General features: G+C 42.4%; 3 protein-coding genes and 1 long non-coding RNA gene across 4 annotated transcripts; 3 read left to right on the top strand and 1 right to left on the bottom strand.

The window, feature by feature from the left end:
* Positions 1-593: 593 nt before the first annotated feature.
* Positions 594-2,657, top strand: LOC148338763 (uncharacterized). The gene is made up of 5 exons (XR_015842890.1): positions 594-703; positions 1,711-1,794; positions 1,892-2,031; positions 2,343-2,412; positions 2,495-2,657. It is a non-coding gene; the product is annotated as an uncharacterized LOC148338763 (long non-coding RNA).
* A 3-nt stretch (positions 2,658-2,660) lies between these two features.
* phf23b (PHD finger protein 23b) lies at positions 2,661-6,916 on the bottom strand. Its single transcript, XM_088294103.1, has 5 exons — positions 6,372-6,916; positions 4,786-4,817; positions 4,621-4,713; positions 3,908-4,448; positions 2,661-3,698 (listed from the first exon to the last, which is right to left on the bottom strand). Exons 1-5 carry the CDS (start codon positions 6,397-6,399, stop codon positions 3,505-3,507), a joined length of 888 nt encoding a protein of 295 aa, XP_088150229.1. The 5' UTR covers positions 6,400-6,916; the 3' UTR covers positions 2,661-3,504.
* A 50-nt stretch (positions 6,917-6,966) lies between these two features.
* Positions 6,967-9,792, top strand: elp5 (elongator acetyltransferase complex subunit 5). The gene is made up of 8 exons (XM_088294102.1): positions 6,967-7,271; positions 7,341-7,401; positions 7,479-7,559; positions 7,745-7,956; positions 8,116-8,285; positions 8,360-8,440; positions 9,376-9,476; positions 9,558-9,792. Exons 1-8 carry the CDS (start codon positions 7,187-7,189, stop codon positions 9,658-9,660), a joined length of 894 nt encoding a protein of 297 aa, XP_088150228.1. The 5' UTR covers positions 6,967-7,186; the 3' UTR covers positions 9,661-9,792.
* A 792-nt stretch (positions 9,793-10,584) lies between these two features.
* On the top strand, positions 10,585-14,924 carry LOC148338760 (CTD nuclear envelope phosphatase 1A). The gene is made up of 8 exons (XM_088293943.1): positions 10,585-11,192; positions 12,251-12,317; positions 12,398-12,516; positions 12,592-12,663; positions 12,744-12,860; positions 14,082-14,193; positions 14,265-14,349; positions 14,461-14,924. The coding sequence occupies exons 1-8, from the start codon at positions 11,088-11,090 to the stop codon at positions 14,519-14,521; spliced, it is 738 nt and encodes a 245-aa protein (XP_088150069.1). The 5' UTR covers positions 10,585-11,087; the 3' UTR covers positions 14,522-14,924.
* Positions 14,925-15,734: the final 810 nt, after the last annotated feature.

The raw sequence follows: 15,734 nt of genomic DNA, 5'->3' as shown, positions 1-15,734 counted from the left end.
TCATTTGTCGTGAATAACAGCAGTTACAGATTTTTTTTGCAAGCGAGTCACTTAGTTTTATAACTCTTCTTTGAACCTGCTTTTATGTCTGCTTTATACTGCCCCCTGTTGACCATGGCACATACATCAGGAATCATTAAATCGCGATTCACCTGCCGCTTTATTCCTCAAATTGTACGGAATTATGTGAGCATTACATGTTTTTGTATAATACAATTCCGACGAGTGCCTTTTATTTATATATATATTTTTTTAAAAACTCCAATTTACGTCGGCATTTTTCAGGGTGCTGGAATGGATGAATGGCATTTCCATTCATTTCAACAGCTGACGTTGAGTTGTATGCATGCTCAACTCAAGTCTACATTTTCAAGACAAGGAAAAATAACTATATTACGAGAAGAAATTGTAGCAAAGGGATTGTTTGGGGACGTGAAGAGATTGCTCCGATATGTTCTTATCTTGGCATGTGAACGTGTGCCAAGGCGTGTCGTACACATTTTTCCTGTTGTTGATAACGTGAAGATGGAGATGGAGCGTAATTGTCTCGAGTTTAGCCTAAACAGCCCTCCTTCATTTAAACCCGCCCTGGACGCGGTGCTACAAAAGCCCGCACGCCGCATTTATCCGCACCGCAACGCCGCGCCGCCGCACGCAACAACGCCGTCGTCACTCCGCTGCAAAGCTGAAAAGCTGAAACGAGGTAAGCCCTTCAAAGGACAACATCTAAATCCCATTTTCCATTTCAATACTTATTTAAACGCTTAAATTGTCCAAAATTAAGTCAGGATTTTATGAGGTACGAGTTTGCAAAATAAGAAAACAAAAGGTCATATAATTTCCAAGAGAAAAGAGCAAATATGACAAGGAAAATTATTAATTTTTACAAAGAAAAACTAATTATAAATTTTCCAGAGAAAGTCATCATTTTAGTAAAAAAGTGACAATTTTACAAGAAAAATGTAAGAACTTTATCTTAGAAAAAAAGTCAAAATTTTACAAATACATTTCAAAAGAAAAAATTCGTACATTTTAAGATAGGGAAACTTTTTTTTTTTTTTTTTTTACAAGTGATTATTTTATAAAATAAGACAAATCGATTTTACAAAATAAAATCACAAATTTTACAGGAAAAAAACGGGAAAAGTAATCAATTTTCCCCAAGAAATAGTCATACATTAAAACAAAGCTTGTAAATTTTAAAAGATTTAAGAACTGTACAAAAGAGTCTGAATTTTAAAAGGAAAAAGTGAACTTTTCAAAGGAAGTCATTTTCCAAGGGAATTTCTTTTGTTGTATTTTAGTTTTGTTTTACAAGGAAAATTATTATTCTAAAAAAGTCATCAATTTTACAAGAAAAATATAAGAATTTGCTTGTAGATGGGGGGGTAGTCTAAAAGAAAAAAAGTCAACTTTTCCCAAGTCCTTACTTTCCAACAATAAAGGTAAAAGTCCTACAACGCCACTTAGTCTTTATTGTATAGCTAAAATTAAAATTTCTGAGAAAAGTCATAACATTGTAAGATTATAAGAATAAACATTTTACGGCAAAAAATGTATCGGTTTTAATTTTTTTTATTCCGTTTATTTTTATTTCAACAAAAAAAAAAAAAATCAACGTCAGAATCAATTGTTTGCTTCTCGTGAAAAGTCAAAAAACCTTGAGCTTTTTTTGTTATTTTTATTCCCCCCATCCTGTCTGCGATTCAGATGCATTGTTCCAGATGTGCGCTGTCCTTGTTGGCTTTGTACCTGTTCCTGGAAGTCGTGGCTGCAAGACCCAGGACCAGAAAGGTAGCCCCTCCTCATCATTTTGAGAGCTGCTATGATTTGCTACGATGGGCCTCCATTCTCTCGTTATTCTCTTGTGACGTGTCTCTCATCACATCAGGAAGTCAGGGTGCTGGAACAGGAACAGGGGAAGGAGCAGGCTGCAGGCTGGGACGTCTCCGCCGCGAGTGGCGAGCACAATGCACAGCCGACGGTGGTCCTCCGCACTCGCCACAGCCAACATACCAGCAACCAACGGAAGTAAACAAGAAATTTTATAATTAAAAATCGACTGACTAATGTTAGTAAGCAAATCACAGAGCAAACACTAAATTAAAAAATGTTTTCCTTTAGGCAGTTGTCATTTTTTCACAAATTTATGAAAATAATGGTCACAACTTTTCAAGGAAATAAGTCCTTTTATGATATTGCTTGACAACAAAACCAAATATGCAGCCGATTTTAACGAGTCCGAAAATTACATTAAATGAAAAATAATTTCGCAACATGCCGAAGATTTGAGCATCAAGCCTGATTGTGAGGAGACTGAGGAGTTGCATTTGTTTACGCAGGAGGAAGGCGAAGGTGGCTCGTGTGGATTCCATCAGCAGCTCACTGATGCTGACTTTCAGGAAAGCAAAGGTGGCCTTTCCAAAACCAACTCACAATTAACACGCGGATGGTTGTTTGCGAATAACGTTGCGTTCTTTTTTTGTTGTTGTAGGAGTAACCAGACGACAACCGACAACGCCAAATTCATTTGAATTATTATTGTAGGCGTCTGATGACTGGCTGTCTGCGGGGGCCAATGAGAGCTTTGCATGATTTTAAAAATCACCCCCCCCCTTTTTCTTTTTATAAATATAAATACTGTACAATTCGTTTCAGTGTTATGTTCCCAAAGACTTTTATTTTCTTAAACTACAATTAAAGAAAACAATATTGGACTGCAGAAAATATAGATTTTTGCATTGGCTTTCACATATGTACAGTTGACAAAGAGGAAGATATGTACAGACCCCCCGCTACCCCGTAAGAAGCAAGAAATTGCCAAAAACATCCAACACATTCTCCAACAGGGAAGAAAACAAAAAAAAACCTGATGTGTTCTTTTTCGCAAGGTGGAGACAAGCCTAACAAAGATGAGCTGACCCATGAAAGAAATTCTGAAGAGCCCACGACATCTTTTGAAATAGGGGGGAAAAAAATAAAAAATAATTGGCATTGCTAAGCGCTCCGTCGTGAACGTACTTCAGACGACCTCCATTCCAAAAAGTGCAATGCTTTAAATGTCTTTTGTGCTGTCAACAAAAAAAAAAAAATTGCCATAATTCTTCATTTTAACAAATATTACTTAAAAAGTGAGGGTTTCCAAAAATGGGACTTTTATCAGGTGCTTAAACTTTAATTATTTTTCTTATCATTAGGCAGATTTTGCTGTCGTTTTCTTTAAAGTGACATATGGCATCAGTGTCCTTACCACTGACAATTACGCCCCCTCCCACCCGAAAAAGGGGGGGGCAGTGGGGTAAAGACATTCTCTGGTGAGAAATTACATTTTCTTTAGGAGGCCAGTAAGAGAAACATAACTGATTCTAAAACGCTGATTGTCAAAAGAAATCATCCGACTGTGGTTAAATGTGCGGCTGTTTTGGCTGTAGGCAGGGGGGGGGGGGGGGTGGCAGAGGGAGGGTCAACAAAGCAAGGACTTTCTTCTGCTGTTTTCTTTTTTTTTCAAGTGTCTTTCTTGTGTCCCGAGCGCCTGGAGTGCATGCACTTGTGGCAGTAGAAGATGTCGGGCACGTTGGACTTCTTGATCTTGACGCAGGACAAGTGCACCCAGATGGCGCACTGGTTGCACTCGATCATCGGCCGCCCGGCGAACGGCTTGCCGCAGTAGCACGTGATCAGGTCCCACGAGTCGTCGCCTGAAACGCACACATACCGACTAAGCACATGCGTGACTACAATCAACGGTAATAACAACCACGCAGACACAGAGAACCCGAAAATCGGGGTGGGGGGGAGGGAGAGAGAGAGAGGCAAGAGAAAGGAAGAGTGAGAGTGAAAGAGGGTGAGGGGGTTTACAGAGCCCCGCCCACTAAGGACACATCCTCCCGACAAGATAGCGACCCACCTGATTCCACCATGATGTCTTCGTCTGCGATCCAGGTCTCGCCCTCGCTGGAGCTCATCTCTGCGTCTCTGACGGCCTCGTGTGGCGGCGTTTTGTCGTGGGCGGCATGTGGCGAGGGTTCCCCGCGAATGGGCCGCCACTCCTCTGAGTCACTGTGCGGCGGCGGCGGCGAGCTCTTCAGCTTCTTGGCTTTGGGCTGCTTGGAGTTCTTGCTGCGCTTAATGCGCGCCCGCTTTTCACCCTCGCTGCTGCCGCTGTCGGCCGCCGCCAGCGACAGCCGCTTCAGCTTTTTGTCCTTTTTTCGTTCGGCCTTGGCGCCGGGCGCCTGGCTCTCGTAGAGCGAGTCCTTCAGGCGCATTTTGTCCAGCAAAGTGCTATCGGGGTGGACGCTTTTGCCCTTGTTGGCGCGGGCTTTGTGGACAAACGTGTGGATGGTGTGGATATCTGGGCCGCCGTCTGCCCATGTGCCGCTAACGCTGCCAACGCCATCCGCAGATGAACTGTGGGCGGAGCTGGACGACGTCGGCGACCACGAGCTTTCCTACAAGACAGGAAAGACACGTTTTGTTTCTGAACGAGTGACTGTTCTGTCATCTCGTTTTGCAGAGTTTTATTATAAATGAAAAAAAATAATCCATCAACATCATTGAAACGTGCCATATAAAATAACGTTGCTATTAATCATGATTATTATTATGAATAGTGAACCTGACCTCTTTGGGACTTGGGATGTAACCAGCATAAGCCAGGACAAAACTGCAGAACTTGTTGAAGTCCTCCACAGTCCTCCTTTTCCTCTCCGGGGGCTACACAAAAAAACTTTTGTTAAGTAAACAACAATTTTGGACCAATGTGAAGCGTCTATTTAGGGTACTTACCAAAGGTTCGGTTTTGCACGTCAAAAGCGAATCTGTAGGCAAAGAAAGACAACAATTTGTAACGTGGCCAGATTTGACAAAAATGACAGTCTAAAATGCTAAGTTTGGTTGGAAGGATGACTTTCAATATTTTGAACATTCCTTTATTGGGGATATTGATGTTTTTTTTAGGGGGTAGGGGGTTTTGGGTAACCTTTCAATTAAATTGCTTGTAAAGAATCTGGAACTTGATTATTTCTGGCCTCCTTTCATTTGATCTGCTAGTCAGGCAACCCCACACTAACGTTCCAGTTCAAAATATGAATCCATAAACAGGCACAGGCCAAAATTCTGAGGAGTTTGTCATGTCAAAATGACCACAAGGTCGCTTATCATGCAAACTTTACAGAAATAGCACAAATGTAACAGAATTGGTCAAGTCTCTTCATTTGACCCCCCCCCCCCCGAACTTATTTGTTGTGGGGGACTTTGAAGTGCTCATTCCATGTATTAAGAAAGTTCCACAAAGATGGCAGCCACTTGTCAAGTCGCTACATCAAGTTAGCCAGTTGCTCTATAAATTTCACTGGTCGTTATCATCAATAACAAGCTTTAGCGCACAATTTCTGGCGTTCCATTCATTTGTCGAAATGTATCCCCTCCCAAGGGCCACACGTTTCGGACGTTGGCCAAGCTAACTAACGCTAGCATTAGCCGCTAAACGGCTCAATATCTTAAAGGGAGATTATTCAGTGATACATGCGTAGTGACCCAAACACAAATACGGTTGAGTCATTAACAACTTGCTAAGCAAGACACCGAAAACGATAGCGACGAGTATACGCGGGCGGTAATTAACCATATTTGAAGACATTTCAAGCGTGCGTTTAATGCATAAAAAAAGACGCTGGTTGATTGGTCGGGCAACTTGCAGCATGTTTGAATTGTCTTGGAGCTAATCGGCTAACATTAGCCGACAGCCAGGTCACCGAGAGTGCAGCGATTTAGCGTTCCCATTCGGTGGTCATTCGATGGCGATGAGACGATCTCGATAAAAAAAAACAACAACAGCCAGTGGCAAAACGTCAAGGAAAGGAAAGTTGACTTAGCCGTTAGCAGCTAACGTGCTAATCATGCCGGAGCTTTCGAGAGTCAAGTGGAAGGAGTCTCAATGTCGCTTGTCAACTCGCTTTTGGGGTCAATAGTCGACGTAGATTAGCTTCGTTTGCTGTGGGAGAACAGTGTCAACTCTCCCCACACTAAAGTAGCGCAACTTTAATCCGATATGCGTGTTGGGCAATGTCGGCGAGCTCGGCGCGGTTACCGACAGAGATAAACCGTTCAAACACAAAAAGCATGCACCACCACCCAAAATGATAGGACCAATCTCCATCAAGAGAGAACTAAACTGCATTATTTAACATCAACAACTTTGCGCTCGTTGTCGCGAAAATAGAGAATTGTGAGCGACGCAAGCGAACGTAACGGCAACATTAGCCGCCGGGCTTTCAAAAGCTCAATTTCCCCTCAGTGAACGTGCTTAAAGCCCAAAGCGCAAAGCAAAGCGGCTTACTTTATGAAGCCCTCATCAATGCCACAAAACATACCTTGGTGCTCGGACATTATGTCAAGCATTGTCCCTTCGACGAGCAGGCCTTAAGGTCCGAGAAACGGAACCAGCAGCGGGCGCGCTAGCCTGAGCGAGGCGGCCGTCGCGCTGTGCGTTCTCCCGGCGCGACTGCGCCCAAACTGTCAAGAAACTGCTGGGCCACCGAGGCCAGAAACGAACAACAAAAAAAAAAACGTTTCTTCAACAACTACACGAGTTGCAAAGGATCACTCTTCACAGTGTATTGCTCCGTCCAGGTGTCGCCACGCTATCGACACGAGCGAGAAAAAGCACTTTTTCTACCGCTCGTACCATTCCGTTGCATTTAAAATCCGTGCCGCCAACGTACAGCTCGGCTGTAAAACATTGTTAATTTCAAGCCAATGGCAGTTGAATCGCGCTCGGAACTTCTCCGATATATATAAATATATACGTCGATATATTAGCTCCCGGAGTCAGGCTACACAGCAGGGAGGATTCCCAACAGGTCTACGCGCGGTAGAAGCTTGTAGAGTGCATCGGAAGAATGGTTCGCCCCAGAGGACGATGGGTAATGAAGTTTGAGTAGGTGACGAATTATTGCGAATCTGCCCTCATTAAACTACATTTCCCGTGGGGCACTCGGACATAAAGGCATCGCCGATATGATTTCGCCAGGCTACGCCACGAAATATTTGGACCAGGCGCGGCAGTCGATGTATATGGATTTGTGAGACTATAAAGTTAAGTTAGGTTAAGTACAGCGGGAATGTTGCGCAAGCCGTGCTGCCACTTAGAGCCATTTCGTGGCAAGCGTTCCACTGTAGTAGGCATATGCTAATTAGCTTTAGCATCTGTAGCACCATGTTGCATGACTTGCTACAAGGAACTGACCCCAGAGGCTTTCTGATCATACAAGGTACCTGGGATTCAGCATGCTTTACAGTGACATTTAAAAAAGACTAACGAAACCTGTACCGAATCAAAGATTCCTGTAGTTGTTCGGGCCGACGGCTTCTTTGGAGCTTCATTAAGGCTGCGTTGAACAGGTTGTCAAACACGTTGCCGTATAGTTAGTAGGCATCGGATTGACTGTTGAGACGTGAATTAATGGTGTGAATTTTAGGACAGAAGCAGTCCATCTCCTCAGCTTTGAGGTCAGCGAGGATGAGCTGAAAACTAGCTTGAAGGGATCCCCCATCGAAAGGTATTTATTATACAACTTTATTTGTATAGCACATTTCACGACAGCTGGAGCTGTACAAAAGCACTTGACATATGGTTTAATATCAATTAGCAGCAAATTTAAACACAAATTAAAGCACAAAGGGCTGCCACCATTGCAAGGTTGATTATTTATATATATATATTTTTTTGCGGCTGTCTTTCCAGGCTCCACTTTCACAACGCTTACAGCGACCCCCTGGGCTGGACGGGGCGCGCTGCCTTCACAGTGGACCAGTTCTGCGGGGAGAGAGTCATACAGCTTATCAAGCAGTCATCACAAGTCAAGCCAGCCATTTTAGCCATCGACTCACTCTCTTGGATCCTGAGACACGTCAACCCGTCTGACGTCTGCAAGACTCTCCAACAGATTAAAAATGGTGATCTACAATCGGTTTGTTCCCAGAACAAATTGCGTTTGCGATATGCGCTGATGTCGCACTTGAAACTTACGTGACCTTAGACGCATTATTTTTAAGAAGCACAAGAGGTTTCCTGTGTAAAATGGCAGATTTAAGTGTGCACCTTTTGTACATCAGATGGATGTGTGGGAAACGTCATCGGACTCCTCCATTCAGACATGCACTCGCGAGGTACGGTGGGCAGCCTGCGCCACTTGGCCACGTCGCTCATCACTGTGGCGGCAGAACTGAAAGGTGACCAAGCAACGTTAACCAAGCGCTTAAAGTCTGGAAAGGTTTTGCAAGATGTAAGTATTAAATGCGTGATGAAGACTTGTGGAGGGGGAGACTGAAAGAACATGAATTATTTGTCGATACGTAGGTGGAAGTGTTCACCATCACAGAGGACTTGATGGTGGTCGGACAGAGCAAGCCCAGCCGGGCTGAGCCACAAGAACAGAAGGTACTGTCAAAGTTATTACAAATTGTTCATATCCAACTTAGTCCTTGTAATATTAATCTCATATGACCACTTTCTGTAAATACAAAAAAAAAAAGGTCTCACGACATTGCGCAAATAATAAAATGGTATTCCTCCAACACCGTTTTACTATTCTCATCATACTTTTTTCCTATCACGTAATGGAGAGGGCACAATTTCTTTTTTAGCAATTGTGGCACGTTCAAACGACATAACTTCAAATAGATGTTTAACGAGTGTAAATTATTTGGCGACAAGCAAGCTCCGTCCTCGTTTTAGCCTGTTCAAACCTTGAAATAACTTATGTAAATGTATTGCTTACCTTTTAATCAAATGTGTCAAACTGAGGAATCTCTTATTCTATGATAATGCTTATATGAGGCATTCAACCAAATGTGTTTCATTTGCATCCTCAGGCAATTCCATGAAAATGCATTTTTATAAAGTGATATGTAATGTGTTTAAAGTTAATATTCAATTAGCGTAAATGTCACGGCTACAGTGCCTATATTTGCTCGTTCGATGCTAAAAGCCCACTGTGAGTTTCTGTACAAAAAACAGACATAATAAAACAATTTCTGCAAAGTTGTTCAATATGTGTGTCATCGAGTGATTTGTGGTTGTGGTCCATATTATTTATGTGGATAATAAATACATAAATACATATCATGTACACACTGATGAATGTATATTATTATGTTAAATTGAACAAAATCAGATGCACTCACTTTTTGAATTTATTGTCGGGGTATTGGATTGGGACTCGGGATGGGCACATACTTAAAATCAAAGACTTGGACTCAGACTCGGGCGCCAAAAACGGCATGATCGGGACATCCCTACTATAATGTATGACATGGCGAAATGATTTGAAATTAATTAGAAGTACTAAATGAAAAGTGTGGTTCTTCTTGCAGGCAGACCCAACAGCCAATTTGACCTTCAATCTACGCTTGTCTGACAGCCAGCGTGAGGCCAAAGAGAAGCTAGCGCTGCCCTTCGTCTTCAGTAGTGAGAAGTAAGAGACACTCTTGAGGTTTTCTTTGTCATATTTCACTTTTCTGGGCATTCACATTTTGCTCTTGTTTTTGTCTGGTAGGAAAGCAGCTCTTCTCCACACCGGTTCAGGGAGAATCGTGTACGAGCCCGACGCTAACGACGACTACGACCAGGAGGATCCGGACGATGATCTCGACGTGTGATCGTCTTGTTTGCTTTCACTCGTGCAAACTTTGTGTTTTTAATGGCTTTCAATGAATTGTTGAATCTTTAAATGTAACAATGGGTGAGTAAAAAAAACATACAATAAAAAAGTGTCTTCTGGTGTTCCATAACCATTCTGTACCTGTGTTTTGAATTTGACGTAGGATTGGGTCGATGTTCAGTGTATATACATAGTTGGCTGACAGTAGGTATAAAAATTATTTTCGTACATACACAGATTTTATTTGTGCTCCTTTTACTCCCTGGCCTGCTTTTAATTTTGCGGCCCTTCCTTGCTTCAGTATTTGTCAGACACTGCTGTAGAAGAAACTTTCGTTTTCATCACCACTAATTTTTTGCCATGATGAAACATACTTTAAAACTACTGACATGTTTTGTAAAATATGCAGCTATTTTTTGGCCCACTCTGTAGAGATGAATGAAGCAGGTCAGTGATTCCTGAGCACTGCATTGTAACCTATTATCAAATTGCTCATATTTGTTCTTCTAACTATGCCAGCAAAGTATAGTGACAGGCGGATACCAATAAAATGCTCTTCCGCTAAATGTCAGGAGGTGCAATTAACTTGCCATTTATAGAACAGCTTTTGTAGAAGAGCTCAGTCAATCTGTGAGTAAAATGAGACGAAAAAGTATTTCAGTATCAACATTTTGCAAATCTCTTGGATCTATTTTTATAACAAGGTTTGGGGCGAATCGTGTAATTATTCGAGAAATCGGGTGACTCTCATTTCAAGTGACTAATTTTTTCGTGTCATTTGTTTGGTGACGTGAGATTTTCTCAATGTGAAATAACTTGGCTGAGTAAAGGTTGGGAAACAGCCAACTAGAAGATTATTGACTGAAAATATGAAACGAATGAATGAAGTGACCGAATCGCCGTCCACGTCTGTTTATTTTCCTTCCACGTGGACGTGCTGCGCGCGACCCCGAGATTCCCTTCCGGAAGTGATGTCACGTCGCCAATGGCGGCTCGCAGTTTCATTCCGGATTTCCAGTGGACTACAAACTGATTTTAGCCCCACAAGTTGAACTCTGGGGGAGTTTTTTTTAGAACGACTTCGGACTCCGCGCATAGCGAAGTCGAAACAGACTAGCGTGTGAATACGAATCGCCCGACGGCCGATCGGCTTATTTTGGAGCCGGGTACAAGGTGGTCACCCTGTCGAGCGAGCTAGCGGGAGCTAACGCCGCTTAGCTCAACGAGGTCCAAAACAGCAGCAGCCCTTCCGAGCGCAATCGCGTTTGCTTATTATGCCAATCTCCTCCATTTAATGGTCATCGTGCCACAAGCGTGCAGATCGACGTCCTCACGCCTCTGCCACGAAATCGCTCGATTGGCGGCTAATGCCGACTGTCAGCTGCAGTTCTTCCGCCGACTGCTGACTTGTCTTGGCCCGTCAACATGCTGAAGACCCGCCAGTGTTTACTCGGCATCCGCACTTTTCTCGGTGTCACGTCCAGAATATGGGGCTTCTTTATGTACATCCTCAGGAAGCACCTGCGAACGGTAAGATGTGCGCGCCCGTGAGGCACACCTGAACGAGAGAGAGGTGCCTGTCAAAATGAGCAAATATACTTTTCAGATTGTTTTCCAAGACATTTGGCCTCTTCGGTACTTTCTGCACGATTGGCTGTCTTATTATAGTACAACTCTAGCCTATCTAGTCCGAGTGTTAGTCTCGGAACTCAACTATTTGTCTCCCACGTTAGTGGCTTGCCCCAAACCACCAACGATGTTACTGCTTTGCGATGCAAAACGACACTTGATACACAAGTGAAGATGCATTTAAAAGAGTCCCTCGCCTGCTAAGTCATTGGAGTGACATTACCCTTGTTCATCTTCCACGTAGTTGTACCAATGGTCGTGGAGGCACCAAAAGTGTCTGTGTTCTTCCCCCAATGTTTGATAAAGGCTAAATTATTGAGTTACTTTGGAAGGGCATTGATATGACCTGAACAAAAGGACCACATAAACAAATTTTCCATTCCTTGCCCAAGGCCTGGCTGTTTCACTTACTCATCTTTAGAGACCACCAGACACCCAGCATTTTCTGCCAATACGTAAACTTTAAGATGACAACTACAGCCGATTACTCACAATGTGGCATTATTTTCCTAAAAGCTTTGTCGTAATAATCATTTTTTTTCTCAAAGGATCATGACTGAATTCAGTGGCTCACAACCTTTATTGAAACAAGGCATATATTTTACATCTGACAGCACACCACCAAACAAAAAGGTCTTAAAAAGTATAAATCTGAATCATGATATCGTCTCATCTTATTCACAAAGTGATGAATTGCAGGAAATGTGACTAATTCTGTTGCATGAATTGCAACTCGCAGCTTCGCAGTTTGAGAGGAGCATGTACTCCTGCTCGTCACTATTTGTCACTGCCATAGAGAGATGAGCAAAAATATGTCATGAATAATTTTTGGGATCAGTGAATTGAAATTTGGTAATAGAGTCGTAACTTACTTAATTCTTTCTTTCTCGAAATATTGCCCACGTGTCTTTTCCCTGACTGTTCCGAATTTTTCCAACTGCAACTGTTATGCTTTGCAGATCATCCAGTATCAGACTGTGCGATACGACACCTTGCCTCTATCGCCTATCTCCCGAAACAGACTAAGTGAGTATACGCTCGCCTAACAGGCCGACTAGCACGCGTGCATAAACATAACGCCGTTGGCTTCTTGTCTTCTGCTCCAGACGGAGTCAAGAGGAAGATTCTGGTACTGGACCTAGACGAGACCCTGATCCACTCTCACCATGACGGGGTCCTGAGGCCCACGGTGAGGCCGGGAACTCCGCCGGACTTCATCCTCAAAGTAAGTGCGTCATATTTCGATTGGTACATGACTTCTGCCTCGCCGCGACTGACTTTGATTTGTCTTTCCGCGCAGGTCGTCATTGACAAGCATCCGGTGCGATTCTTTGTACATAAAAGGCCACACGTGGACTTCTTTTTAGAAGTGGTACGTGTTGTAGGTCGTGTTGTGTGCGCGTGTGTGTGTCTCCGTGGACGCATTTGTAACGTGTGGCATGGGTTGCGCAGGTGAGCCAATGGTACGAGCTGGTGGTGTTCACAGCCAGCATGGAGATCTACGGCTCAGCGGTGGCCGACAAGTTGGACAACAATAGGAACATTCTCCGACGCAGATACTACAGACAGGTAGCACACAAAGCCCTTCAAAAATCATGCTCACGGGAACAGGTCAAAATAATGAGAAATAATGTTTGAAAAATTCTTGTCAAGATTGGAACTTTTTTCCTCTCAGCTTTATGATTCTCCAAAAATGATGACTGTGCTCTGCGTATTATTCCAATTAATATTGCATCTTAACTGTGTTTATCCAACAATTTACATTTGAAGTGATTTTCTGTGGGTCTTTCAGGTCACCGTCACATTTTTTACATTGCGCTCGATGAAAACAAACGTGCGCATTTCTAGAATTCGGGAGTGAGTTGTCATAGACAGCAAATATTTAAATAGACTGACGTTGTTTGCTGCAAAACTGGAACTGTATGCAAATTTGAAAGATCATAGATGATTAAAAGGGATTGTTAAAAATTTGATTGGTTCCAAGGGGGTCTATATTTGAACCACTTCTCTTAATTCTGAATATCAATGATTTTGTTAACGCTTGGAAAGTGCTCCACAATATCGCAAGTGAGCGCTACCAAATTTCCAGGAATAAACGTTGATGAATCGCTAAAGCTTAGAAATCATATTGATTCTCTTGTGTTTAAAAAAAATAAATAAATCAAAATATGTGCACCTCTTTTTTTAAACTCTGATATTTTCTTCAACCTCCAACAAATTAGTACAAAACTTTCCTAGCTTCACAAAAAAAAAAAAAAAAAAGTCCCGAGCTCTGCAAAATAAATTGGGATTTTTTTCCTTGTCCGAATGCCCTCACTCGCCTACTTTTTCGTCACTATGGAACATCAAGAATCCCTGAGATCGGTATCCACCACAATCCATGTTTAATGGATCAAGTAATCAATAATTTGAACCGTGACCTCAGCAAGCTTTTTCCAACTACCTCCTCTCAACATGGACAAAACACCGGAAATAAATGGAAAGAAGCGAGGGCTTCAAACTAACATCTTAATTTAGTGTTGTGTGTTTTGGCCCACAGACCTGGAAGCATCTTAATGCACACACCAAAACTGCCCAATCCCTCCCTATTGTTATGAGGAACTTAAAAACGGAATTATTGACTAGATATTCATAATTCGGCTGAATCTACTGACTGGAATCCACTTCCTGTTTGTTTGCAGTCATTGTTGTCTTGATTTGTTTTGTCTTGTATGTATTTAAATATCTCGAGCCCCCACCCAATCAGCTTGAAGTGAGTGATCGGATCTCTGTCTCTCTCTTTTCTGGCAGCATTGTACATTGGATCTAGGTAGTTATATCAAAGACCTGTCGGTAGTACACGACGACCTGTCCAGTATTGTCATCCTCGACAATTCGCCCGGTGCTTATCGAAGCCATCCAGGTAACGAAACCATCCCGACCTCCCAGTGTCAAATGTAAGTGTAAAAGTAAGCCAATCCTTGTGCTCTCCAGACAATGCAATACCCATCAAGTCCTGGTTCAGTGATCCCAGTGACACAGCACTTCTTAACTTGCTGCCTATGCTGGATGCGTTAAGGTCAGCATTTATGTGTGTGTGTTTTTAAATGATTACATTTCCAATTAAAAAAAAAAAAAAAAATCCTGACCTTGGGTTATCATCATACCAACAAGTTTGTGTCTATTTTAGGTTCACCGCCGATGTGCGCTCCGTCCTCAGTCGAAACCTCCACCAGCATCGGCTCTGGTGATTGGCCGAATGGAGAGATTTGGTCAAAAGATGACCCACCGGCGCCCCCTCATCGGAGGGGAGGGTTGGGATGAACACTTTGGGTGCCAGATTTTTAGCCCCGCCGCAATTTTAGTTCTCTATTTGAGCCCTCGCCCGACCCAAACAAAACAATGAAACGGGTCACCTCCAACGCCTTTCTAACTTTTTTTTTTCCTGAGCCGGTGATGAAGGATTCACAAAGTCACCAATATTACTTCACATTTTCATGATTTACTGATCAAATATACGTTCGACCCCCGGTTTTTCAAAAGGATACAATGTTTTTGCTTGCAAGACATCTCTCATCCTTGGATTTTTTTTTGTGGGTTTTTAAATAAACAAGACTGAAAATCACGAGATTAAAACATATGGCTTGTACCCATTCTATGGACTGCTGTGCCATCTTTCCATATCCATCACGATGAAATAACTTTTCAGTTTGCTCATGGAATTTGCAATGGCACCCGTCCCCTTTCTATTTTTCTTGTATTTGATTGACAGCCCTCCCTTTACTGTATGGATTTGAGAGCCTTTCAAAATGCCTTCAGAACAACATGTCCAGGCTCTGAAGCCACGGCTTTATTGGCTCTGTCTTACTAATTAAAAAAAAAAAAAATACTTGTCAGTATCAGCTGGAAGAACTGATATTTTTATGTTCTCGTTGAGCATCAAAAATGTCCTCCTGGAAATAAATCGGACCCCGTCAGAAAGTCTTCATTATCTCGAACTGACGGTTTCAAGTGTCACATCATTCAGGTGCAACAATAAGCTTGAAAAATGAACTTAGTTACAGTACATTATTTGTATGTTTTCAATTATAACATTTTCCCCATCTTTAGAAAAAGCAGATATGGCATTTTACATAAATAAAACCTCACCAAAGTACTGAATACTGAAATAATAATGTGCATGAGCTCCTAATTTACTGACAAATGCACTTATGTGGGTCTTTCTTTTTGAATAGTAACAGACGGATAATATAGTTGAATTAATTGTGCCTTCTGCCACCTAGTGGAAGAGCATTAAATTGTTCTGCCTGTCACTAAGGATCTGACATCAAAAGATGAACAAAGACTTTTCTGTCTTGTTTTTTTTGGTCAGCACATAGACCCACTATGCTACTGTAATTTAATTTAATGTTGGGCATGATGGTGGTTGAGTTTTGAAGTAGAACTTGGAAGCACGTGAGTGCT

This window comes from Idiotropiscis lumnitzeri, chromosome 4, assembly GCF_059441095.1.
Source record: "Idiotropiscis lumnitzeri isolate Australia: NSW breed Sydney's pygmy pipehorse chromosome 4, RoL_Ilum_1.0, whole genome shotgun sequence".
In the NCBI taxonomy this organism is placed as follows: Eukaryota; Metazoa; Chordata; class Actinopteri; order Syngnathiformes; family Syngnathidae; genus Idiotropiscis; species Idiotropiscis lumnitzeri.
The sequence above is the reverse complement of the archived record's forward strand: the minus strand, read 5'-3'. Positions and strand labels throughout refer to the sequence as shown.